This window comes from Ambystoma mexicanum, chromosome 12 (assembly GCF_040938575.1).
Source record: "Ambystoma mexicanum isolate Mex_15411 chromosome 12, UKY_AmexF1_1, whole genome shotgun sequence".
In the NCBI taxonomy this organism is placed as follows: domain Eukaryota; kingdom Metazoa; phylum Chordata; class Amphibia; order Caudata; family Ambystomatidae; genus Ambystoma; species Ambystoma mexicanum.
Genome location: NC_090936.1, coordinates 514127979 through 514153211, shown reverse-complemented (window position 1 = coordinate 514153211; position 25233 = coordinate 514127979). Strand labels below are relative to the sequence as shown.

The window sequence follows — 25233 nt, the reverse complement described above, 5'->3', positions numbered from 1 at the left end:
GAAACTACAAGTCTTTTCGTCCCTTTAGAGGGGCTTCAGGTAATTCAAGATTCTCTGCATCTGGAGACAGATCCTTTGGCAGATCAGCTTACCCCTCCCAGGGATAGACGTGCCTCCCAAACGGCAAACCGTCGCCGGAACTTCCAGACTTCCAGGAAGAGACCATCATATCCGTCGTCGTCGAGAGACCAGCAAAATAAAGATCAGCAGTGACATACAACACACCGTTCTGGGGGGGAAGAGTTTCAGCATATGTCGACTAATGGGAACGAATAACGACAGATCAATGGGTGCTGGATACTATAAGAAACGGACACTCTCTACAATTCAAACACAGCCCTCCGCAAATTCCACCTGCGTTCACCGCTCATTCCCATCTGAAGATACTGCAACAAGAGGTAACACTCATGTTAGCAAAGGGCGTGATAGAATTAGTTCCAACCTCACAGAGGGGTCAAGGAGTCTACTCAAGATATTTCGTCGTAAAAAAGCCGAACGGCAAATGGCGTCCCATTTTAGACTTACGCGATCTCAACTCTTTGAAGAGCCTAAAATTCAAGATGCTCACTCTGCAGGAAGTGATCCGCGCCGTTCAAGAGGGGGATTTTCTAGCGTCCCTGGATTTACAGGACGCGTATTTCCATATTCCAATGTGTCGGAAACACAGGAAATTCCTAAGATTTGTAATAGGGCGGACTCACTACCAATTCACGGTTCTTCCTTTTGGGCTCAAGACCTCCCCCAGAACGTTCACGAAATGCCTGGCTCCAGTAGCGGCCTGGCTAAGGAAGCAAGGCCATCATGTATACCCATACCTCGACGACTGGCTGGTAAGGGGATCATCCCCAGCGTCGACCAACACAAGTTTACAAGCCACCATGCAGCTTCTACAACAGCTGGGATTCGCCATAAACTTCGAAAAATCCTCTCTGCAGCCATCGAGATCGCTGGTATTCCTGGGGGCACAGTTCGAGACCCAGTTAGGGCTAGTGAAACCTTCTCTCGACAGAACCTCAAGACTCAATCAACAAGCATGCCGACTACGGCGAAACACCAAGATCTCAGTGAGAAAATACGTTTCGGTCCTAGGGGCCATGGCATCCTGCATCCATCTGGTGGAAAACTGTCGCCTATTCATGAGGCCAGTCCAGGAATTCCTCGCGGACCGATGGACGCAGGCTCAAGGATCGTGGTCAGACAAGATAACTATCGACGACAAGCTGCTTCGGACCCTTCAGTGGTGGCAGAGTTTCCACAATCTGAACAACGGCGTACCCCTACAGGAGCCGGAGTTTCAGCGAACCATAGTCACGGATGCGTCCCTAACCGGATGGGGAGCGCACATGGGTGCTCTCCAAACACAAGGTCGCTGGTCTCCAACGGAGTCACTCCTACACATAAACTTGTTAGAGCTCAGAGCAGTACGATGGGCCTTGAAGGCATTCCTACCACACTAAGGGTTCGCGAGTACGAATACTGACCGACAATACAACGGCCATGTTTTATCTGAGGAAACAAGGAGGGACGCGATCAAGAACTTTCTATAGAAGCCCAGAAAACATGGCATTGGGCATTAAAGCACGAAATTTCCATCGTGGCTCATCACCTTCCAGGAGTGAGTAACTCCCAAGCAGACTCCCTCAGCAGAAGCATGGCCCAGATACACGAGTGGGAAATGGACACAGTTCACCTGATGAAAGTGTTCGAGAAATGGGGTCACCCCCTCTGGACGCCTTCGCGACCAGACAACAAGAAATGCGAGCAATTTGCAAGCAGATGGCCTCAAGAGGGCTCCAGGGGGGAGGCATTCTCCTTCCCATGGACGGACATGTTCCTCTATGCTTTTCCCCCGTTCCCCCTCATACGGAGGACAATACAGTGGATACGCAGATACAATTGTCGGGTAATTCTAGTGACACCATACTGGCCAAGGCAACTGTGGTTCTCTGACCTGCTTCACCTGTCGCTGGAACATCCCATAGGGTTTCCGAAAGCCCCGAACCTACTATCGCGGGACAAAGGCACGGTGTGGCATCACGACCCGGACAGTCTCAACCTTAGAGCCTGGCTCCTGACTTTTCGGAGTTCGGTGCTTTAGACATTTCGGAGGATTGTCAAAAAATTCTGCAGGCGGCTAGAGCCCCTTCTACAAACAAATCCTACTCCTATAAGTGGCGGAGGTTCTGTGAATGGTGTAGGGGGCAACAGGGCCTACAACCGTTGTCGGTGACGCCGGAACAAGTTCTACCTTACCTGCTCCTCTTGGCGGAGAGGGGATTATCCTTCACATCGATAAAGGTGCACCTGGCGACCATCTCGAGGGTCACAATGAAAAGGCAGTCGTCTCCTCTATTTAGCGACAGACTTGTAAAACACTTCATGAGGGGTTTATTTCGAGCTTTTCCCCCGGAAAAATGTTTCCCCCGACTTGGAGTCTCAATACAGTGTTGGCAGGCTTAATGAAACCGCCTTTTGAGCCTGTGGCCACGTCCGACATAAAATTCATTTCGTGGAAGTTGGCATTCTTGATTGCTATCACATCAGCTAGAAGAATCTCGGAACTGCAAGCGCTGGTCGTAGACCCGCCATACCTAAGATTCTTTAAGGACAAAGTAGTCCTGGCAACTAATCCTATGTTCGTCCCAAAAGTTCCGACAGTGTATCACAAACACTCGTCCATTGTTCTCCCTACTTTCTTCGCCACACCATCGGCAGCAGAAAAAGCTCTTCATACCCTGGACGTTAAGAGGGCTCTGATTTTGCCTACACCGTACACAGGAACTCAGGTCTACTAGACAACTGTTCGTCGCATATGGTCCGTCGACGAGAGGAAAAGCAATCTCTAAACAAGGATTGGCTCGATGGGTCTCATCGTCGATTGCGTTTTGTCACTCTAAGGCCGGAAGGCCACTGCAAGGACATCCTAGAGCCCATTCTACAAGATCGATGTCCTCCTCAACAGCTTTATGGGCAGGAATTCCGCTGACGGACATATGCCAAGCTGCGGCATGGTCAGTGCCCCACACGTTTACCCGCCACTACTGCCTTGCCAGGCAGCATGCGGACGAGGTGCAGATGGGAAGAGCTGTCCTGCGCCATCTGTTTCAGTAAGGTAAGCTCCACGCTGTGGAGAATCTGTGGTATACCCCTTTTAATGACAGTTTATTTTATGTGGGTAAGGTTATATGAGGTAACTTATTCCTACTGTAAATATGCATTGTGTAGTATGTTGAGGGTATATTACATTACATTCTCACCGCCGTCTCAAGTGTTACTGCTATACAATCTATTCTAAGCATGTGAATCCATGAAAGATCCAATGCTGGAGAAGGGAATAGTTTCTTACCTGTAACTCCATTTCTCCAGCATTGGTATCTTTCATGGATTCACATGCGCCCGCCAACCTACCCAGAATGTAATGTATTTAATTGATAAATTAAACCCTTCCTACTTTGGAGGGGCCGAAATCTGAAGAACTGCGGGGGCGGGCCTCTTATACGGGGACGTCCTACGGAGCATGCGTAGGCGGGTCCTAAAAGGACGTAGATGGGACACAAAAGTGTCAGAAGTTTTCCTATTGGAAAAGGCTATATATGTGTACCGAGGGGTCTCAGTCTGACGACGGGGAATATTCTAAGCATGTGAATCCATGAAAGATACCAATGCTGGAGAAATGGAGTTACAGGTAAGAAACTATTCCCTTCTGGCAGACGTGCTCAGCAGAGATTTCCCACTGCCTGTAGAAATACGAATGGCGTCTGCACGAACGTCTTCGCAGAATGGGGCTTCCCAGAGATCGACCTGTTCGAAACTCAGGAGAACGCCCAATGCCAAGACTACGCCTCCAGGTACCCCCAGAACTGCTCCAGGGGGAACGGACTCTGGATAACATGGTCAGGGAAATTTGTTTACGCTCCCCTGCCTCCCCCCACCCCTCTACTCCACAAGATGCACCAGGAACCAGTCACCATGATATTGGTAGCCCCTATGTGGGCCCGCCAACCCTGGTTCGTTCATCTATTGGGAATGTTCCTCTCCCCACCAGTCAAACTAACCTGCCCGTACAACATGTTGTCTCAGGACAGGGGGGAGACCCTACACCCATGCCCACAAACTCTGAATTTAGCAGCCTGGCTCCTGAGGACATAGAGTTTGGACACCTTCAGCTCCCTCAGAAAATGCATGGACGTTCAGGGAAGCAAGGAACCGAACACCCGCTATTGCTATTCCAGTAAATGGAAACGTTTTCATCTGGTGTAATACCAAGGGCGTCAATCCCATCGATTGCTTACCACACACATTGTGCTATATCTAACCATCTTGCTGCTCTCAGCCTACACCACGTCACAACAAAACGTGTCATGGTGGAAAATACCGGTGATTATATGGAAGGGGTTAAGAGGATTCCCCCCCCCCCATTTCTCACCCAGCTCCTGGATGGGATCTAAATGTGGTTTTAATCAGACTCCTGGGTTCTCCCTTTGAGCCAATGCATAAAAGAGGTCTAAAAGACCTTACTTACAAGATGGCCTTCTTAGCGGCTATCACTTCTATTAGAAGGGTTAGCGGACTACAGGCCCTTTCGGTTCTAGACCCTTTTGTTACAGTCCACAAGAATAAAGTAGTTCTGCGCACTCATCCCAGATTTGCGCCTAAATTCATCTCAAAGTTAGTTCTATGTGAACCAATCAATCGAACTACCCACTTACTTCCAGGATCCCACTAGCATGGCCGAAAGAAGCCTACACACACTAGATGCACGCATGGCAGTCATGTCGTACCTGGAAAGAACGAAACCACTGAGAAACAAACCCATTTTTCGTTTCAGTGGCAGCTGGTAGAGAAGGGGATCCTGTCTCTAAAGCAGCTATCTCAAGGTGGATTGTCAAATGCATCATACTATGTGTTAGGCTCTTGCTAAGAGAACTGCCCTTCAAGCCTAGAGCACACTCTACTCTGGGCACTGGAGCTTCCATAGCATTCATTGCAAATGTTCCCCCTAGAGTCCATTTGCAAACCGGCAACCTGGAGTTCTGTACACACCTTTACAAAACACTATTGCCTAGACTCTCATTCTAGATCTGACTCTCGGGTGGGACAAGCAGTATTAAGACATCTTTTCCCTACTGTTCTTTCTCACAACCCAACTCTGGGTACTGCTCGCTAGTCTATGCACAGCATGTGATTTTAAGCAGATTAACAAGCATCAGAAGACCTGCATTCATCACCATAATAGCATTTCTAATTATTGTATCTGCTTAGATTAACATGCACCCTCCCTGCTCGGGGTGGAAGGAACATAGACTTCTTTCCACTTTCTCTCTTCATGTACTCAAAATAACCTTGGGCTCCCTCATGGCAGAAAAAAATACAACCGGAGCGATCTTGGCGCGTAAGGGATTTTGGGTACACTGCACGTCACGATGGGGATAGTGTTATAGACGCACCTATGCCGACGTCCCCTTTCGGTCCCTGAAAGACTAGATGCAATACTCTGCGGTTCCCGGACCATATGCACAGCATGTGAATCTAAGCAGATCACCATCAAATGCTATTACGGTGAGTAATGCATGTCACATATATACAGTAAGGCTTTTGCAGGTGCAACTCAATAAAATGGTAAATGTAAGTGAACGTTTCTTCAGGTTAGCAAAAGTGTTAATTAACCAACAATCCTAAACTGATCATAGTGGTAAGTAAAATAACTTGTGCTACACAGTTGGAAGCAATTCAATGTAAGTCGAGCACTAATACTTGGAATCGCTTGTTGAAGGAGGAGTGAACTAATCAAAACCAACACAGCAGATAAATGCATTTAAATTCAGAGGCCTTGGGCTTTAGCGGTCCATCCCTATTTAGGTTGAGTGTCCGATTGGGGGGCAAACATAAGGCACAGGCTGTAAAATGTCAAAGTTCCAGAAGACTTGTATCAAGTAACTACAATTTCTTGTTGGGGAGTGGGGGGGCGGTGGCTGATGTGTCGGGGGCTTGGCAGAAGACTTCCTGTAGGCGCATAGGTGTTGGGCCTGGGCAAACACCACCGTACGAATTGGCACTCCAGCAACACAGGAGCAGCAAAGCATCCCTAGTTAAGTTGTACCAAGAGTCTCGCAATACCATAAGCGTGGAGAAGAAGATGCAGCAGAAGACTACCCGGTCACCGGATTTTCTGTCGGGCAGACAGAAAGGACACTGGATGGATCTGTGCAGCAGCAGTTAGTGGAGAGGCGCTCAAAAAAGGATTCTTCGCATTTCTGTGGTTTTTGCGCCTTTGGTGCCCTTTTCAAAGCACCAGTGAAGAACGGTTGCAGCCTGGTCGACAACCTGCTCTCCTGGTCCAACCTTCGCATATGGGGAATTCAAGGAGCGGAATCCTGCCCCTGGAAGGAGTCCGCAAAGGTTATGGGTGGATTCGATCTCGAAGGCGATTCACTGCACACTGGCCACAGGTCCCAGGGTATTGGCGGTTTACAGCTGGTGAAGGTCACTGATGGCTTGAAATGCGGGTCTTCTTCAGACTGGTTGGTTCCAAGGGAGGAAGTAGTCCGGATCAGAGATTCTGTCCCTTGGAAAAGAGGGCCTGGAACAGCAGTGGTCACTCGGATGGATCTGGCGGTCTCTGGAGCTAGCTGCAGACATCATTCTCTTCGGAATGGATCTTCCAGTGGTCTACTCTGGCTTCAGCATCAAGACCCTCTCCTTATGCAGGAATCCAGCCATTCAACATGCATGCTGTCAGTCAAACTTGGGGTAGGGGCTGTCCTTTCAGTACAGCCAGCCTCCCAGATAGAAACGGATCTAAGCGGACACACTGGAGGACAAAGACCTGTGGATTTTCTGGGTCCTCCCAGCTTCCTGTCCTCCCAGACAGCCTGGCGGCTTTGTGCAGGCTTCACAAAGGGGTCCTGCTAAGACAAGAAACACTAAGACCTCCCCCGCCCAACTCTGTAAAAGGACCAAGAAGGAACAAACCATTGCAACAGGAACCATTTAGGATCAATGGTGACGTGTGCCTTACCTCAGCTGGGATTGCAGCCTACGTTGTATGTTTCACAGAATTGGTAGAAAAAGTATCCACGTCCACCAGCAACTCGGATGGCATTGTTACTTTAACTAAAAAGTTACAGGAGCAGGGAAAGAGTGTCCCCTAAGCACTCCACATACGGTGAGGGGGTGATGCTTTTAAAAGGAAAGTATACGTAAGATAAAAGTACCCTCCTATCCTTGGGAACAGTTACTCTTGCAATGAATTAAAATAAAGCCAAAGAAGGAAGCTCGAGGAGCTTCCAGTAACGCTGCACATAAGGTGCTGCGTGTAATACAATAGGAAATTACAGATGCCATAGAAAAGGATGGAGGACTCCATCAAAATAAACCCAAAAAGGGGTGCCCAGAGTACTAAACCAGAAGGGGTGAGTGAGGAAAAGGATTCCCACTCACACAATCGGAAATAAACCCCAATAGTCAAAGTGCTGGGGGACTCACCAAGTGAGGAGAATATCACACAAGATGGAAATTCTACCCAACACATATGCACAAGTTGGGATGCGCAAGTTGGGAGCTGCCCTCCCACCCCAGGGAAGGTAACTCCTCGCCCAGAGGCTGTCTCTCTGAAGTACATAGGGTGTTCACTGAATTGTGCCCTTGAATTTACACCTTTTACACATTCGTTAAGATGTCTGAGGAAATTGTCAGAGAATGCAGAAATGCACACACACTTGTCCCTTAGCTGTGAAGCTGCTGTATGCGCTCTAACCACAAACACAATAGTACATTGCCCTCACCTCTGCCTCCTTGACCAGCTGAGAAATTTAACCAAGGGATGTGCAACACAAGCAAGCTTGCTGGTCCATGTAAATTGAGCAAAACTGCATCTGTGTGGGTAGGGTCCGCTGTTTTGTAAAGGCCTGGGATACACTGTAAACTGGGTCTAGGATTGTAGAATGCTGCTTAGAAGAGTTCCGTGTGTGTGTGTCACTTTTGAGGCATTATGTTCCAACTGTTGCCATATTAGTGCCTTGTTCACTACAACCTGAAATGTCAAACGGCCCCATTATGAGTCCGGCGGTAACCCTGTCGGTTACTTTTTCCAGCACCCAGCTTCCCGGTGCCACAAGTCCCGGCGGACCAGGAAGCTAGGTGCCGGTAAAAGTTAGTCCCCATTAGCCTGCAGTCCCATAGGACTGCATTGGAATGAGTTCATGGAAGGACTGGCACCATTGCCAACGGTGCCTGTGCTTCTGTGATGTGCCCGGCAGAGTCCGAACTGTTGGGTGCAGTGGCTCCGGCAGGCAGACTAGTGTGGCAGTCCGGAAACAAGGGTGCCGGTAAGCTTACTGGCACCCTTGTTTCTGGACCGCCACACCCTTAATGAGGCCCAATGTGTGCACCAGGGTCATGCCAAACCGAGAGATCCTTTAAGGGAAGTGGATGGGTACAACAAAGGGAAGCTAATGGATCATTTATCAGTGACTCCAACATCTCACTCCACGAATACGCAGATGCCTAATTCTACCTAACTCGCTGGTACCCAGGATTTCGCAGGCCTTGAGAATTACATTGCAGCCGTCCAAATCTGGATGACTAGGGCCTACATAACGCTCTCTCTGACTGAATTGATCCTATTGTCGCCCACCTAAGCAAAATGCCTATAAGGGTGCCTGAATGACCTGCACCTTGGCAGCTTCACAACTCACCTTGTGCAGGCTGTAGATTACTCATTTTCACTATAGACTGCACACTCTTCTGCCAACAATATAGCAACAGAAGCCCCAAACTTTCTGATCTTAGCCGACTCCCCTCCAGAAGATAAACTCTTCCTTCCAGCTGAGGATTTCAGAATCCCAGTCCAGGCTCTGGTAGTCTGCCACATTGATGTTGGGGGTGGTGGGGGGGGGGGGATCAGGGGGTCGTACCCCAGTTGTGAGGGGTCAAAAATGACAGGTGGACACTAAGTTGTAGTATTTTTATTATCAACCATTTTTATTAGTTTCCCTACCTAGGAAACTAAAATTAAAAATATTCCGTCTGTCTAGTCATCGCATGTAAACTGTCCTTGTGGCCAAAACCTACTAATCTAACCCTTGCAATAGAAATCAACAACTAAGGGTACAAAGAAATGTTTCTAGCTTATGTTTGGCAAAAAGTGTTCACAATTAAAGCAAGTAGATAAATCCAACAAACCGTCCAAGTAGCAGCCCTTGGATCCAGAGGGTGGTTCACTTAACTTACCTTGGATATTTAGGTAGAATGGCAAAGGTGTCTTTTCCAAACAGTTTCTTAAGGATGGCAGAGGTGTCTCAAACAATTCCTTTTGTTCCTTATACCAGGTTTAGGAAGTTCCTGTGCAGGGCGCTGCAGCACGTGGGCTAAGATGGCCGCATATTGAGGCAGCTCTTGCGACCCAGTGGTAAACACGGCCTTCACTGCATCCTGTAGCAATCGGCTACAGCCACTTGGGGTGGATTATTGTGCGAGTTGATCTCAAGCCTACCTGCCGGTAAGAGCCCAGGGAGACGGAAATTTAGGATTGCAGTGCGGGCGGACATCCAGCCATGGGACGCAATGTTGGTCAACGTGTGAGCCACGCTGAAGTGGGGATTGGTGGTGGCCTCTGACACTCAAGCAGCGACCCAAACTGCCTGGACGCAGCATTTATACTGCTGACTGGCAGGTCCCGCTCTTCTGCAGCCAGCTTCTGACTGCGGCCGCAGCGAAGGGAGAGTGATGCTACAGCTGGGGGTTTGCTGTGGAGGGCCGCAGAGCAGCGGGCAGAATATTGATGCTTCGGGGCAATGGACCATGAGGAGGTTCAGCTCTTTCTGTGCAGCCCTTCTGCACAGAAGGTAACCTCCTGGGAGCAGAACTGAGCCACCGGTGGGCCACTAACTGATGCACCTACAAGGAGCATTTGTTGGTGGGTGTGAGCACTGCTCCGTGGGGAGGCTGCATGGCTGAGCTGTCGTCCTTGTAAAGACTGGTGGGGGGGATCTGTACTTCTGCTCTCTATATGGTAGAGGAGAGGCACAGAAGACCCCAGCCAAGATTCTCTATTATGGTAGCAATGGACGAGCAATCAAGGCCTAGCTTCTCAGGAGGTGATGCAGGCTGGTTCTTAAGTACAGTGTATTCCCCAAGCCCCCACAAAGGAATGTCCACACACTGTATTACTGAAAACAGTCTTTATATAATTAGTTCAAAGGTTATGTACACTTATCACAATAACGCACTTTGTGCTCAGGAAAATCAATAATGGTAAATATCTACAATTCTAAAGTGGTACCACTAATATTAGACCTCATTAAAGTGCATTCACAATACTGTAGACATGGCACATAGATCAATAAGAAGGAAACCAGCAATAGAGAGAGGAGAGATAAAAGATGGTTGAAGCAATAGGCAGAATACTGGCCACAGCTACTGGACACAGTTCTGTGTGGAGATCCCCCCACCTGGGCAACCTGTAAAATAAAGAGATATGACACAAGCCCAGTCCATATATTGTTCAATAGTCTTATTCTCTCCTGCAATGTTTTTACCCCCCCAATGTACCTGGTGGAGTCGAGTCCTTCGAAGAGGCGTCAACAGATCCTTCTTGAGCGACCCCCCTTCCAAGCGGGAGTCACGGATCGTCGAGAAACGTCGAAGACCTCGGGGTTCGGCGACGGGGAATCGACGGCCCTTCTTGAATGCCTTCCCTTTCAAGCGGGAGGCACGGGGCGTCGAACGTCCGTCGACAAACGAGGTAGAACGATGTCGAAGAGGCGGCAGCTTCGTCCGAGCGGTGCTCGTCGGCGTCAGGGCGTCGGCGTCCTGCAAGGCGGAGGTGTGCGGGGCACCTCGGTGACAATAGTTCTGGACCGCAAAGATTGTAGAGACGGAAGCCCAGCAAGGGCGTCGGGTCGTCCGAGTCTTTGAGGTCGTTGGGTGGCGGGAAACCCACCGGCAGGTTTCTCCTCGGCGCGTTGGTCGTCCTCGACTTTCTCCGGCAGGATAAGCGGTCGACGATGCGGTCGAGGGAGTCCTTCGATTGAAATGTTCTTAGGCAAGGAGCGGACGGCTCCGGTCGTCGGCGGCACGGCGTCAAGTGGTTCCCACGGCTGGGCAACACAACTTCGACGGGCCTCCAGCGGTTACACAGACCTGCGAACCCTGGTCGACGGCAATGGACTTCGACAGCGTCGATGTCCGGGTGCTTCACTTCGATCTCCTCGGCGGTCCCGTCTCGGGTCGGCAGCCTTTCGAGGGTCTGACTTCCAGGGCGCTTCGGCGAAGATTCAGCGGTGCTCGATGGTCCCTCGGAGCACGGGAAGAGGGCGCCTAGCCAGGTCCTCTCTCGGGTCAGTCCTCGACGATTTCGACAACCTTCAGTTTCTGTCGAAGCAAATGCCACAGCAAGTCTTCTTCTTCCAGCTGGACGTCGAGGATCAGCAAATCCAGTTACTCTTGAGTGGAGACTCAGCTTCTGAATGCTTCTGAACGTTCCTGAACGTTCCTGAACAATCTCCAGTGGTGAGAGGTCCCCAGATATACTATTCTGTCTCTCATCCACACTGCTGGCACACACACAGCAGCCAATCACACAGAAGGGCATTCATGCAGTCAGTCAGCCAATCAGGCACACAGTGCATTCAGGCCACACTCCTCCCTTTCAGACACTCACAACAAGGAATGTGGATTGGGACAAGTGCCCAGCCATTCAACACTACACACTGCATTCAGGCCAGTTTCGGGCAGGGCTGTCTCAGTCTTTGTCTCACATGCCAGAAACCAGACAACCACAACAAGAAGTGTATATTGGTCACACACTCCATTCACCCAGGTCCCACCCACAGGAGGTACCCACAACATACAGTCAAAGGGAAGGCTCCAGTCAGTCTAGCTGGGCCTTCACAACAACACCATATATGGAACTTCCACCCAACAGCCAGTCAGGGGGAAGGGACAGAGTCAGGGCTTCCCAGGACTTTGGGAAAAACAAGACAACAGGCCATAGAAAGCAAGAGGCCACAGGGGCCATCTTGTTTTCTATCAGGAATCAACTGATCCCAATGGCAGGGCCTGGGTATCCCAAAATGGAGGACACCCAGAGCACCTGTCCAATTCAGCATGGAGCTGCCACCAGCCCATACCCTGCTCTGTGGGCCACCCACAGGTGCCCAAAAACATACACTAGGGGCACAGGGTTGTACCCCTACCCAGGGGTGCCATAAGGGTATCCCATGGGTCTGTTCACCAAACCAAAAGAGAGAGCTGCACTGCCAGGAGTCCCAAATGGACTTCTGGGCAGAAAACATAACAGAACACACGATAAAAGGCAGAAAAGGACAAGGATTCAGAGGCCCTGTCCCTCTGATGCATTTCCAGCATCACAGTCGCCCCCCCCAGACTGAGGTGGAGGGTGTCTAATCTCCCACGGGATAGACACCCTCATCCAGACGGTCAACATACCTTCTGGAAAGGCCATCCGCATTATCGTGACTCTTCCCTGGTCTGTGCTCTATGGTGAAGTCTAGCCCTTGCAGGCTAATGGACCACCTGAGCAATTTCGGATTCTCACCCTTCATCTGCATAAGCCACTTCAGGGGCTTATGATCTGTTTGGACCTTGAAGGTAGACCCCGTAAGGTAGGGCCTAAAACGCCTAAGGCTCCAAACTATGCTAAAACACTCCTTTTCAACAGTAGCCCACCTAAGTTCTCTAACCTTGAGTTGTCTACTGATGAATATGATAGGGTGTTCTCTCCCTTTGTCATCTAACTGGGACAAGACAGCTCCAATTCCGGTGTCGCAGGCATCCGTCTGGACGATAAAGGGTCGGCTGTAGTCAGGCGCACACAACACAGGTGCCCTACACAGACTTTCTTTCAAGCCATCAAAGGCCCTCTGACAGTCTTCGGTCCAATTAACCTTCCTAGGCTGTTTGGGCGAAGTTAGAGCTGTCAGGGGTGCAGCTATGGTTCCATAGTCTGCCATGAAATTGCGATAGTACCCAGTGAGGCCCAAAAAGGCTCTCACCTGGGTTTGAGTAGTGGGAGTCTCCCAGTTCTGTACATCCTGTACTTTACTGGAGAGAGGTTGGATTTGACCCCCTCCTACCTCATGACCAAGATAGGTAACTTTCCCCTGAGCTATCTGGCACTTGGTGGCCTTGATAGTGAGGTTAGCCCTTTTCAAGGCCTGCAACACCTTATCCAGATGTGTCAAATGCTCTTCCCAGGTGGAACTGTAGACGGCAATGTCGTCTAAGTAAGCCACACAAAAGGCTTCCAGCCCACTGAGCGCATGGTTGACCAATCTCTGGAAGGTGGCAGGGGCATTCTTCAACCCAAAAGGCATGACCCTAAACTGGTAGAGTCCCTCAGGTGTTGAGAAAGCCGTCTTTTCCTTGGCATGGTCCGTCAGAGCTATTTGCCAATAGCCTGAGGTAAGGTCAAAGGTGCTCACAAATTTGGCAGCACCTATGGTGTCCACGAGCTCATCAGCCCTGGGCAATGGGTGCGCGTCAGTTTTGGTGACGGCATTGACTCCTCGGTAGTCCACACAGAACCTCCAATCCTTGGTACCCGCTTGGGGACAAGGACCACTGGACTGGACCAGGGACTGGTTGAGGGTTCAATAACACCCAGATCCAACATCTTGGCGACCTCAGCCTGGATGTGGTTTTTGACGGTATCCGACATACGGTAGCTCCTGCTCTTGACAGGCACGCTGTCACCAGTGTCAATTTCGTGCTTACACCACGGTGTAAGGCCCGGTGTCAGTGAAAACAGAGAGGCATACTGCTGGAGCAAAGCCCTGCAGGCCCTCTGCTGCTCTGTTGTCAAATCGGGAGAGAGCTGTACTCCCTCCACTGAGCCATCCTGAGGGTTGCTATGCAGCAAATCAGGAAGGGGCTCACTCTCATCCTCCTCTTGCCCTGAAGCTAGCAAGAGACATGAGACCTCTGCTCGCCTGTGGAAAGGCTTGAGCCTGTTGACATGGAATACCTGGGGGGCTACCCCAGAGGCTCCCATGTCAACCAGATAATTGACTTCGCCCATCTTGGAGATGATCCTGAAGGGTCCAGTCCACTTGTCTGCCAAAGCTCTAGGCTTGGTAGGCTCCATCACAAGGATTTCCTGTCCCGGAGTCCAATCCACTTGCGAAGCTTTAAGGTCATGCCAGTACTTGTTCAATTCCTGGCTGGCCTTGAGATTTGCTGTTGCCTGACCCATCATTTGTGTCATCCTCCGCCTGAGGCCTAACACATAGTCCCCCACTTGCTTGGCGGGACCTGGAGGGGTGGCTTCCAAGCCTTCTCGGATCAAGGCGAGGGGCCCCCTCACGGGATGTCCAAAGAGTAACTCAAAGGGGCTGAAACCAACACCCTCTTGAGGTACCTCTCTGTAAGCAAACAGCAGGCATGGCAGGAGGAGATCCCATTTCCTCCTTAGGGGCTCTTCCAAAGCACCTAGCATGCCCTTGAGAGTTTTATTAAATCTCTCAACCAGACCATTGGTCTGGGGGTGGTAAGAGGTGGAGAACTTGTAGGTTACCCCGCACTCTTTCCACCTGGTTTTCATGTAACTAGACATGAAGTTGGATCCTCTGTCAGAGACAACCTCCTTGGGGAATCCAACACGGGTGAAAATGCCCAGGAGAGCCCTGGCAACCACCTTGGCAGTAACAGTCCGAAGGGGTATTGCCTCAGGGTACCTGGTGGCATGATCTACCAAGACCAGGATGAACCGATGTCCACCTGAAGTGGGAGGGTCAAGGGGACCGACGATGTCGATGCCCACCCTCTCAAATGGTGTGCCAACCACTGGTAATGGCTGCAGTGGGGCAATGATCCTGCCTCCAGTCTTGCCAGACAACTGACAAGTGGGGCAGGTCCTGCAGTGGGACTCCACCTCTACTCCCATCCGTGGCCAGTAGAAATGGGCAGAGAGCCTCTGCTTAGTCTTCTTAGTCCCAAGATGACCAGCCAAGGGCACCTCATGCGCCAACTGCAGTAGGAAGGGCCTGTAAACCTGGGGTACCACCAACCTCTTGCGGGCACCAGGTTCAGGCTTAGTGGGCTCACTAACAAGGAGCTCACCCTCCCAATAAATCCGGAATGTCTTAGGCACTTCTCCTTGTGCCTGGGACAGGGCCTGTTTCCTCAGTCCCTCGAGAGAGTGGCACTCTCTCTGTCCCTTACAGAAGTCTGCCCGGGAGGGTCCCCCTTCAGCCAACAAGCATTGAAGGTCGGGATGATCCTCCGGGTTGAGAACCTCTCCCACAGGAGAGTCTTCTGTATCTTCTCCCACAGGAGTTGAGTTTGGGTTTTCCACTGGACCCAGCCCGTCCGGAGCATGGATCCCAATGGGTGCTGTCGGAACAGCAGGAAGAGAAGGTGTTCCCTCCACAGAGGTGGCCTTCTTGGTCTTCCTTCTTCTTGCCTTAGGCCTCGCCTTTGGCTCGGGTACCTGACTCACAGCCAGACCCGGTGTCACCTGTGACCTAGTGACCGCAGCAGCAGTCAGGGGAAGACCATCCGAGATCAACCCCAACTCCACTAGATCATTACCTAACAGAATGTTAGCAGGGACATTGTCCTGAACCAGGACAGGAAGCTTTGCTGTCTTGTCTCCAATCATGAGGGTGACTAAGGCTACAGGTGATAATTTGGGAGGCCCACCAGCTAATCTGGTGGTTTGCAGAGGAGCACCTTCATAGTCCTCTGGCTTGAGCAGGGTCCTGTCCACCACTGTCATGCTTGCCCCAGTGTCTCTCAAACCAGTAGAAGGCTGGCCATTCAAGAGGACACTCCTCAAAAACCTACGGGTGTTCTGTGGGATAGTCGCCAGTACTTCTGCGTACTGGTCCCAGGCCCCAAGGGACACTAAGGAAATCTCTACCGGAGCACCAAAGGTGATTCCGGTAGAGGAGGGGAGGACAGTGGCCTCCACCTCAGACACGGGGTAAGGGTAGGTCAGGCTGACAGCCTGTACTCCAAGTGCCTTACCTTTACACTTGGGGTCACCCCTTTTGTGATCCAGGCCCCACAATCCCAACAAGTGCCAGGAGTGCGGGGTACGGTACTGGAACCACTGGGAACCTGCTTTGCAGCAGGTGGACCACTACTCTTATTCCCACCCACAGAGGACTTATCCCCACTAGATTTTTGGGTCTTAGGAGAGGAAGGTTTTGGTTTACCCGACTGTGACTGCTTTTGGGACTCCTCAGCTTTCTGAGAGGCCCCCTTTTCTTTGTCCTTGTCCTTCCCACTGGAGTCCTTAGGGGACACCCGGTGGGAGACCCACTTGTCAGCCAACCTAGCCAGCTTAAAGGGGTCCAAAATGTTCTGGTCAGCCACATACTGACGCAGCTCTGGTGAACAGGCTTCAGAAAAATGCTCAAAAAACAAGAGGTGGGACAACTCAACAAAAGTTTTCACCTTGTATCCATCAATCCACCCCATCATGTTCATGTGCGCAGTACTCACCCAGTCAACCCAAGACACATTCTCTCTTTTCTTAAATTCCCTGAACCTTTTAAGGTATTGGGTAGGTGTCTTGCCAAACTTGGCAATCAAAGCAGACTTCATACACTCATACTGACCCCTTTCTTCCACACCCAGCTTCAGAATACAGTCATATCCCGTTTGAGGCACTCTGCTTAACAAACACTTAGCCCAATCTCTTTTATCTACATCATGAATTGCACAAGCCATTTCAAACGCTTCAATCCATTGGAGGATATCTGAACCCTCCACAAACACACCAACCAAATCTTTCATAAACTTGGTGGCTGGGGACCTGACACTCTCACTGGATCTAGCTGAAGTCTCCACTCTAGCTTTCTCTAGCTGGATTCTCTGACATTCAGTGTCCTGGCTTTTGAGTTCAAGGTCCTTATTTCTGAGTTCAAGATCCCTATTCTTGAGTTCCACTTGCTGTGCCAGCTCCTCTTTCTTAAGCTCAGCTTCTATTTCCAACTTGCGATATTCAAAGGCCAACTTCATCCTCAATAACTCAAGTTCCATGGAATTGCTGGGGTTTGGAACAGAGGCAGCAGGAATGGTGGCATTCCCAGAAACAGATTCAGCGACAGCCCCAGGGGCAGAGTCCTCACTGGTTGCATCCCCCCCTTCATCAAGGGTTTCACCATCAGTCTGGTAGTCCACCAGGGCAGCTATCAGCTCAGCCCTAGACTTATCCACAAAGTCTAACTCCCTGGCTTCACAAGCACTCTGGAGAGCCTCCAAGCTCATCCGAGTCAATTTACCATTTGCAATGGACTCCATTGCTTGTAATGCAGTTATTTGGTACACACCCAAACCTTAATCTAATAAAGTGCGGATATTTTGTAAGTGGCACGATTATACACTGAGTCTTAAAACCATAAGCATCCCACCGCTGCCACCAGCTGTAAAGACTGGTGGGGGGATCTGTACTTCTGCTCTCTATATGGTAGAGGAGAGGCACAGAAGACCCCAGCCAAGATTCTCTATTATGGTAGCAATGGACGAGCAATCGAGGCCTAGCTTCTCAGGAGGTGATGCAGGCTGGTTCTTAAGTACAGTGTATTCCCCAAGCCCCCACAAAGGAATGTCCACACACTGTATTACTGAAAACACAGTCTTTATATAATTAGTTCAAAGGTTATGTACACTTATCACAATAACGCACTTTGTGCTCAGGAAAATCAATAATGGTAAATATCTACAATTCTAAAGTGGTACCACTAATATTAGACCTCATTAAAGTGCATTCACAATACTGTAGACATGGCACATAGATCAATAAGAAGGAAACCAGCAATAGAGAGAGGAGAGATAAAAGATGGTTGAAGCAATAGGCAGAATACTGGCCCTAGCTACTGGACACAGTTCTGTGTGGAGATCCTCCCACCTGGGCAACCTGTAAAATAAAGAGATATGACACAAGCCCAGTCCATATATTGTTCAATAGTCTTATTCTCTCCTGCAATGTTTTTACCCCCCCAATGTACCTGGTGGAGTCGAGTCCTTCGAAGAGGCGTCGACAGATCCTTCTTGAGCGACCCCCTTCCAAGCGGGAGTCACGGATCGTCGAGAGGCGTCGAAACGTCGAAGACCTCGGGGTTCGGCGACGGGGAATCGACGGCCCTTCTTGAATGCCTTCCCTTTCAAGCGGGAGGCACGGGGCGTCGAACGTCCGTCGACAAACGAGGTAGAACGATGTCAAAGAGGCGGCAGCTTCGTCCGAGCGGTGCTCGTCGGCGTCCTGCAAGGCGGAGGTGTGCGGGGCACCTCGGTGACAATAGTTCTGGACCGCAAAGATTGTAGAGACGGAAGCCCAGCAAGGGCGTCGGGTCGTCCGAGTCTTTGAGGTCGTTGGGTGGCGGGAAACCCACCGGCAGGTTTCTCCTCGGCGCGTTGGTCGTCCTCGACTTTCTCCGGCAGGATAAGCGGTCGACGATGCGGTCGAGGGAGTCCTTCGATTGAAATGTTCTTAGGCAAGGAGCGGACGGCTCCGGTCGTCGGCGGCACGGCGTCAAGTGGTTCCCACGGCTGGGCAACACAACTTCGACGGGCCTCCAGCGGTTACACAGACCTGCGAACCCTGGTCGACGGCAATGGACTTCGACAGCGTCGATGTCCGGGTGCTTCACTTCGATCTCCTCGGCGGTCCCGTCTCGGGTCGGCAGCCTTTCGAGGGTCTGACTTCCAGGGCGCTTCGGCGAAGATTCAGCGGTGCTCGATGGTCCCTCGGAGCACGGGAAGAGGGCGCCTAGCCAGGTCCTCTCTCGGGTCAGTCCTCGACGATTTCGACAACCTTCAGTTTCTGTCGAAGCAAATGCCACAGCAAGTCTTCTTCTTCCAGCTGGACGTCGAGGATCAGCAAATCCAGTTACTCTTGAGTGGGGACTCAGCTTCTTAATGCTTCTGAACGTTCCTGAACAATCTCCAGTGGTGAGAGGTCCCCAGATATACTATTCTGTCTCTCATCCACACTGCTGGCACACACACAGCAGCCAATCACACAGAAGGGCATTCATGCAGTCAGTCAGCCAATCAGGCACACAGTGCATTCAGGCCACACTCCTCCCTTTCAGACACTCACAACAAGGAATGTGGATTGGGACAAGTGCCCAGCCATTCAACACTACACACTGCATTCAGGCCAGTTTCGGGCAGGGCTGTCTCAGTCTTTGTCTCGCATGCCAGAAACCAGACAACAACAACAAGAAGTGTATATTGGTCACACACTCCATTCACCCAGGTCCCACCCACAGGAGGTACCCACAACATACAGTCAAAGGGAAGGCTCCAGTCAGTCTAGCTGGGCCTTCACAACAACACCATATATGGAACTTCCACCCAACAGCCAGTCAGGGGGAAGGGACAGAGTCAGGGCTTCCCAGGACTTTGGGAAAAACAAGACAACAGGCCATAGAAAGCAAGAGGCCACAGGGGCCATCTTGTTTTCTATCAGGAATCAACTGATCCCAATGGCAGGGCCTGGGTATCCCAAAATGGAGGACACCCAGAGCACCTGTCCAATTCAGCATGGAGCTGCCACCAGCCCATACCCTGCTCTGTGGGCCACCCACAGGTGCCCAAAAACATACACTAGGGGCACAGGGTTGTACCCCTACCCAGGGGTGCCATAAGGGTATCCCATGGGTCTGTTCACCAAACCAAAAGAGAGAGCTGCACTGCCAGGAGTCCCAAATGGACTTCTGGGCAGAAAACATAACAGAACACACGATAAAAGGCAGAAAAGGACAAGGATTCAGAGGCCCTGTCCCTCTGATGCATTTCCAGCATCACAGTCCCCACACCCATGGTGCTAGTGATTACTCCTGCACCCACATTGCCAATATAGGCACCAGCAGCAGCCAGGTCAGTAGGGAGAGGTGCTGTGCGCTCTGGATCACAGCGTGGAGGTGGTGCTACAGGTGGGGAGTTGGGTGCTGAGACACCACTGGCACTGCAGATCCAGGTAGTTGTGAATTAGCTTGATGTATCTGAGGCCCGGGTGTGGGCACCACTTCTGCGATTGTAGTGCACCCCTTGGAGAGATTCTGGCCTGGTGCTGAGACCTGCACTGCTTGTGTGACTGCCTAGAGGAGGCGCAGTGACGTCTTGAGCCCTCAGGAAGAACCCTTGCTATTCCTATTGGCTGTAGTTGCGGATGGGATGTGCTCCTCCCCATCTGCATCTCCGCGTTTGGGTCCCTCTAGAGTGGGGTGCTAAGTACTGCCTGAGTGGGGTGCTTGGAAACGAAGCTCAATCAACCTGTTCACTAAAGCCGTCCCGAAACAATCGGCAGCTGCGGGGAATAGGGCAGCCGCAATAAATGCCAATGAACCCACAGATGCAATGCAGGATGGGATTCTCGGCCATCTATACAAAAATAGGTGACATTATTGCTTACATTGAAAGCCGCCTTGACAAAACCGATGTGCGACTGATGGAAGCAGAGTCTAGAGTGGGAACTGTGAATGATTGTATCCCAACTGAAGACGGATGTGGTGGCTCTGACTAAGCAGGTACAGCTAGTCACTAAGAAAAATCAGATCGCGCCGGAATAGTATCCGGATCATTGGAGTCGCGGAGAATCACTTGGATCTATGGAACTTTGCACACTACTCGACAATCTTGCATTGTTGGCCCAGTTTGTGGTGGAATGTGCCCACCGCTTCCTCGCTCCCAAGCCTGGAGTGCTGCCATAGTCCCATAATTGCTAGATTGTTAAATTACCAGGACAGAGATGTTTTGTGGGAGCTTTATTTGGGGTCTAGTAGGGTGCATATCCACCCAGACTTCTCGGTGGCAGTGCAGCAGTAGCGGAAATCGTTTCAGTCAAGAGGCTCTGTGAGCAGGGTATGAAGTATTCTATGTTTTATCCATATCCAGCCAAATTGCATATTAAGACCTACTACTGTACTATACCAGAGAAAGCCATGAAGTTCTTGGACAAATGCTTGGTTGGCCGTGGGAGTGCAGTTCTTCAGGTAGCATACAACCAGGGTGCACCTGTCTAATGCTTGTGAACTCCTGTTCTGCTCTGGCATTGTTACTGCTATGCGAAATTGGTGCCACTGCTGTTTTAAAGATTTAACCATCTTGGTGGTCCACATTGTTAATAGCACCCTGCAAAAGTGGCTCAGCAGGAATATTATTGATTAAATCATGCTGTGTTGAGCCTGGGTCGCCCCCACCCCCTGAGAGCTAGCCTCCCCATGTAGTGTTGTTGAGGTGTAGAGTGTTTGGGGGTTACATCTTCCTGATTGGGAGGAGGATGCAGATGGTGGGAGGGGGATCCTGTTAGGGGTTCAAAATGCACTTGGCAGAGGCACATTTAATTTGCAGGCAGGTTCAGCAGTGGGACCCAGGTGTGGCACTGATGGAGCTGGAGAATTTACTGAATTTACTTGTGGTTCATGGAGGTCTGGTATGTCGCATAGGGGTGAGCTCAAGCTGGAATGTGCATGGATTGGGGAAACCAGTAAAAATTCATAAACGTATACTTCATATTTAGATTCATAGACCCAAGGTATTTCTGCGGATACTGACCAAAATGTCACCCTCATTTGTGTGCCCCCAAAGTGACTGCGAGGTTGGGGGGGGGGCACAAAATACTGACTCCCATTACTGCGCTCAAGCAGAGTGGGGCAGTCCCCTGCTTACCATTGCAGTAAGCGGGGGGACAAAGTGAAAAAGAAAAGCACCCTGCAGCGTCAGCTCTGACCTACGTTGGTGGGAGGAACTGACACTGCAGGGATAGGAGTGTAGGCGGCACACAGAAGTGTGCCGCCGTAAAGGTGGGTGGGGTTGGGAAGGGGAATGCGGGTCGGGGGATGTGGGCGAAGTGATCTATCTGATGACTGCGCCGCACCGTAATTGGCGTTGACATTTTCGTCTGTGCCGTTACGGGCGGGGCAGTGATCACATAGATTAATTTCTGCAAGAAACCCATGACCTGGCTGCTGGGTGCGGGTTCGCAAGAAACCAGGGGTAAAAACAGGTTCTACACCACATATTCTATGCAGTCATGGGGGTTGATGAGCCTTCTGCATAGCACAGTACCATTACACGTGAAGTTGTACATTATTTTTATTAGGATTGCTTATATAGCGCAACTCCCCAAAGGCCTCAGTGCGTAGGTAGGCCAAAAAGGAGTCAGTCAGTCATAGAGCAGATAGAGAACTCTGTCTAGTTGTTGGAATTAATTGGAAACGTTTTTACAGCTTTCTTAAACTGTGATAGAGCTTGAACATAACGAAGATAACTAGGCAAGGAATTCCACAGAGGTGCATATAAATCAAAAGTAGTAACTCCAAAATTCTTCAATTTGCATTCAGGCTTGAAAAGTTTATTAAGCTTGGTGGATTGCAATGAGGGACGGTTCAAGGTTTAGACAGTCGATCAACTAAGTAAGAAGGAGCTATTTTAGCCACACGTGTGCCATTGTACGAATTTTATAAGAGATGTGCTGTTTATCTCTGGGCTGTAGTGTGTTCTGATTGTTAAACTCTGCTGCTCAAAATCTTCCTAGGCTTTTTCCGCAATCTTGAACTCTGGCAGCAAGAGACCACACAACTATGCTTTGAGTACCCGAACAGTGCTGGGTGATTTAACACTGCCCAGATTAGTTTCCGAGGAATATTCTGTTTCTGTGCTAATTTATGTACAAATTCCTTTTTCTTGAAAGTGGTAGATTGGGTTTGCGTTAATGTGCTTTATGGTTATTTACACCTGCTGACGCACGATCGTAGGGATGCAATGGACCTTGGTCCATATTCGTGACTGGCGACTCTACCAGACTGAAGTGAGACTGGGTTTGGTGGACGCAAAGCTAAAATGTTGCTGCTAGTCACTGGGGATTTGTAATTAAGCATGGTAGTGCAGTTTTTAGCAATGTCTGAATAGCGCAGCCTGGAAGCCCAGGGCACAAAAGATTGCGCACAAAAGTGCGCTGTGCCCCTGGCTTCAGCGGCTGCGCTGTCCAGACCGCACAAGGAGGAAGGAAGTAGGCTGCTGGAGGCTGGAGCCAGTAGCAGGTAAGTGGAGGAGGGGGGTGTGGTAGCGGTTGGACGGTGCCGCATTGCGAATGGAGGTTCAAGGGGGCGGGCGGCCCTGACTGGGACTGGGAGAGGGCTGTGCACAAAAGTTTGGAAATTCCTTACGTGCTGCAATCGTGGGTGTGTCTTTTTTTAATGCGGGCTGTAGACACGGAATCGGTTTTTCATCTCGAATTGGTTACGCTGCTTCGGTCTAGTAGTTCATCTGAGCCAGTGTTAAATAGGGACTGGAGGTATAGATCGACTGACTTGACGAAATGGTTTGCTGCCCGACAGTCTCCACAAACCCCCCTGCCCACCCTCCCCCTTCTACTCCCTCAACCAACTTTCTGACTGGGTTCTATGTGCATGTAGTATTTTGTGGATCAGGGTGCCAATGGCTCTTGATTTAAGGGAAACAACTGTTTGTGTTGCTACCACAGCTGCGTCTAGGTTGTCCAACTCCAGACCTCGACGTCTGAAAACCTGACAGGTTTTCATGATATCCCTCAATAATATTCATGAGGAAAAATGTGCATACATTTAGAATTAGTATGCAAATGTATCTCATGAACATTCATGAGGGGTATCGTGAAAATCCGACATGGATCTGGCCCTCGAGGCCTGGAAAACCTACTTCATTTGATAGCCTTCATTTTAGAACGGTAGGATTTATTTCATTTTAGTGCTGACACTTTTGTTTTTAAATAAGGTTAACTTTTTTGTTTGCTTGTGCTGTCAAGACCGGTAACCTTCCAGGAATTCGTCAGACCTGTTCAACTGTAGGGATCCAATTGGCAAGTTACCCAGAGTAAATCGGAATTACTCCTGCTTTACTATTTCTAGGAGTAAGTCAGTGACATTGAATAAGTCATTTACTCCTGATAACTAATTTTTGAATTTCATAATCTCTGATCTGAAGTAAGTCTGATTTTTAGTTCCAGTTACCATATATGACTAACTACTAAAGATTATAAAGCTTTCTTGGGAGAGGTCAAATTAAGAGCTAATAAATAATATTGATTATAGAAATCGTAAATAGGAAAGATACTATAAAGCGGTAAATGAGAAGTACCGAAGAAATCCGTCTGACTGGGTCCTATGGGTGAACACATAAATACCCTGAATTGACTGTAGGGTTACAGCTGATGCATGCGGTTGAATACATGCTTCTATCCCTCTAACATTTTAACATAATTCCAAAAAATGTTTTCATGAGACGCAAATGTTAGTAGGAACAGATGGCTGCCTTAAAATAAAAATACACAGAAAAATGATGAGTATTGATAAAATCACTTGTGTATATTTATTGGCTCAAATCTGTAGCGGTAGTATGGCATATGGAATTTGCACACCTATTCTTATTTAGTGGGAAGGACAGTAATCTCGTATGCAGTTTCAACATTGCATATCATATTCAAGAATACCATTTGCTTGTGAGTTTGGCAAGCCTGGAAAGATGGGTTTGCAACTTGGAAGTTCAGTGGTCTGTCTTGCATGGTCAGAAGTGTGAGGATCCAGGAACTCACACGTTTAACTTGCCATGGTGGTTCTAAAACACATGACCATTTTCATAGATTCACTTGTATAGCAAATCTCTAATTTGAGCTATTGTCCGAGGGTTACACACAAATATGCAATAGTCCACCAAGCTATCGTTCCAGCTTTGCCACAGACTATATAGTTCAGGAGCAGCCTGCTCCAGTTTTCATGGCTGCAATAAAAGGCCTCTTCCCTCCTTGTCCACGGCTAGGTGATCCGATTCTGTAATTTCACCACCTTGATGTAATGTTGTCATTTTCTGGAGTGCTTTCTTTTGAATAGTCTGCCTCCCTATGCGAAAGGTGTAACATGGCTGAGCTGTTTCTTTTTCCTTTGGCAGGCTGGTGATGACCTGTTTCCCTCTGATGATCAGGGCAAAGTAATAACAAGCGACGTTGATCTACTGGAAACCTGGGAGGTAGGGGTTTGGTTAGCATGTGCTGTCCCTGGCGAATGATGTATGTGTACCGATGCATGTTCTGTGGACCTTCTATACCTGTCGTTTTTCCAATGCGGGTGCTTATTTTTTTTAGCGGCTTTGGTTAGTTATCTAACAATTATTTTCAGTTGTTAACCTTTGGATTCACAGCAGAACACTCATTGACCACATCACTTTCTAATATTGGTATTCTACAGCAGAGGGATGTACCATTGATGTAAAGTCCTGAACACA

At 49.7% G+C, this 25233-nt stretch overlaps 1 protein-coding gene across 1 annotated transcript in view; it reads left to right on the top strand.

Moving 5' to 3' along the window:
* Positions 1 to 25233, top strand: part of LOC138513720 (aldo-keto reductase family 1 member B1-like) — a 332321-nt gene that overhangs the window by 103960 nt on the left and 203128 nt on the right. Inside the window, exon 4 of the mRNA XM_069628798.1 lies at positions 24901 to 24978. Within this exon, the coding sequence (XP_069484899.1) occupies positions 24901 to 24978 (78 nt within the window). The remainder of the gene's footprint in view (positions 1 to 24900; positions 24979 to 25233) is intronic.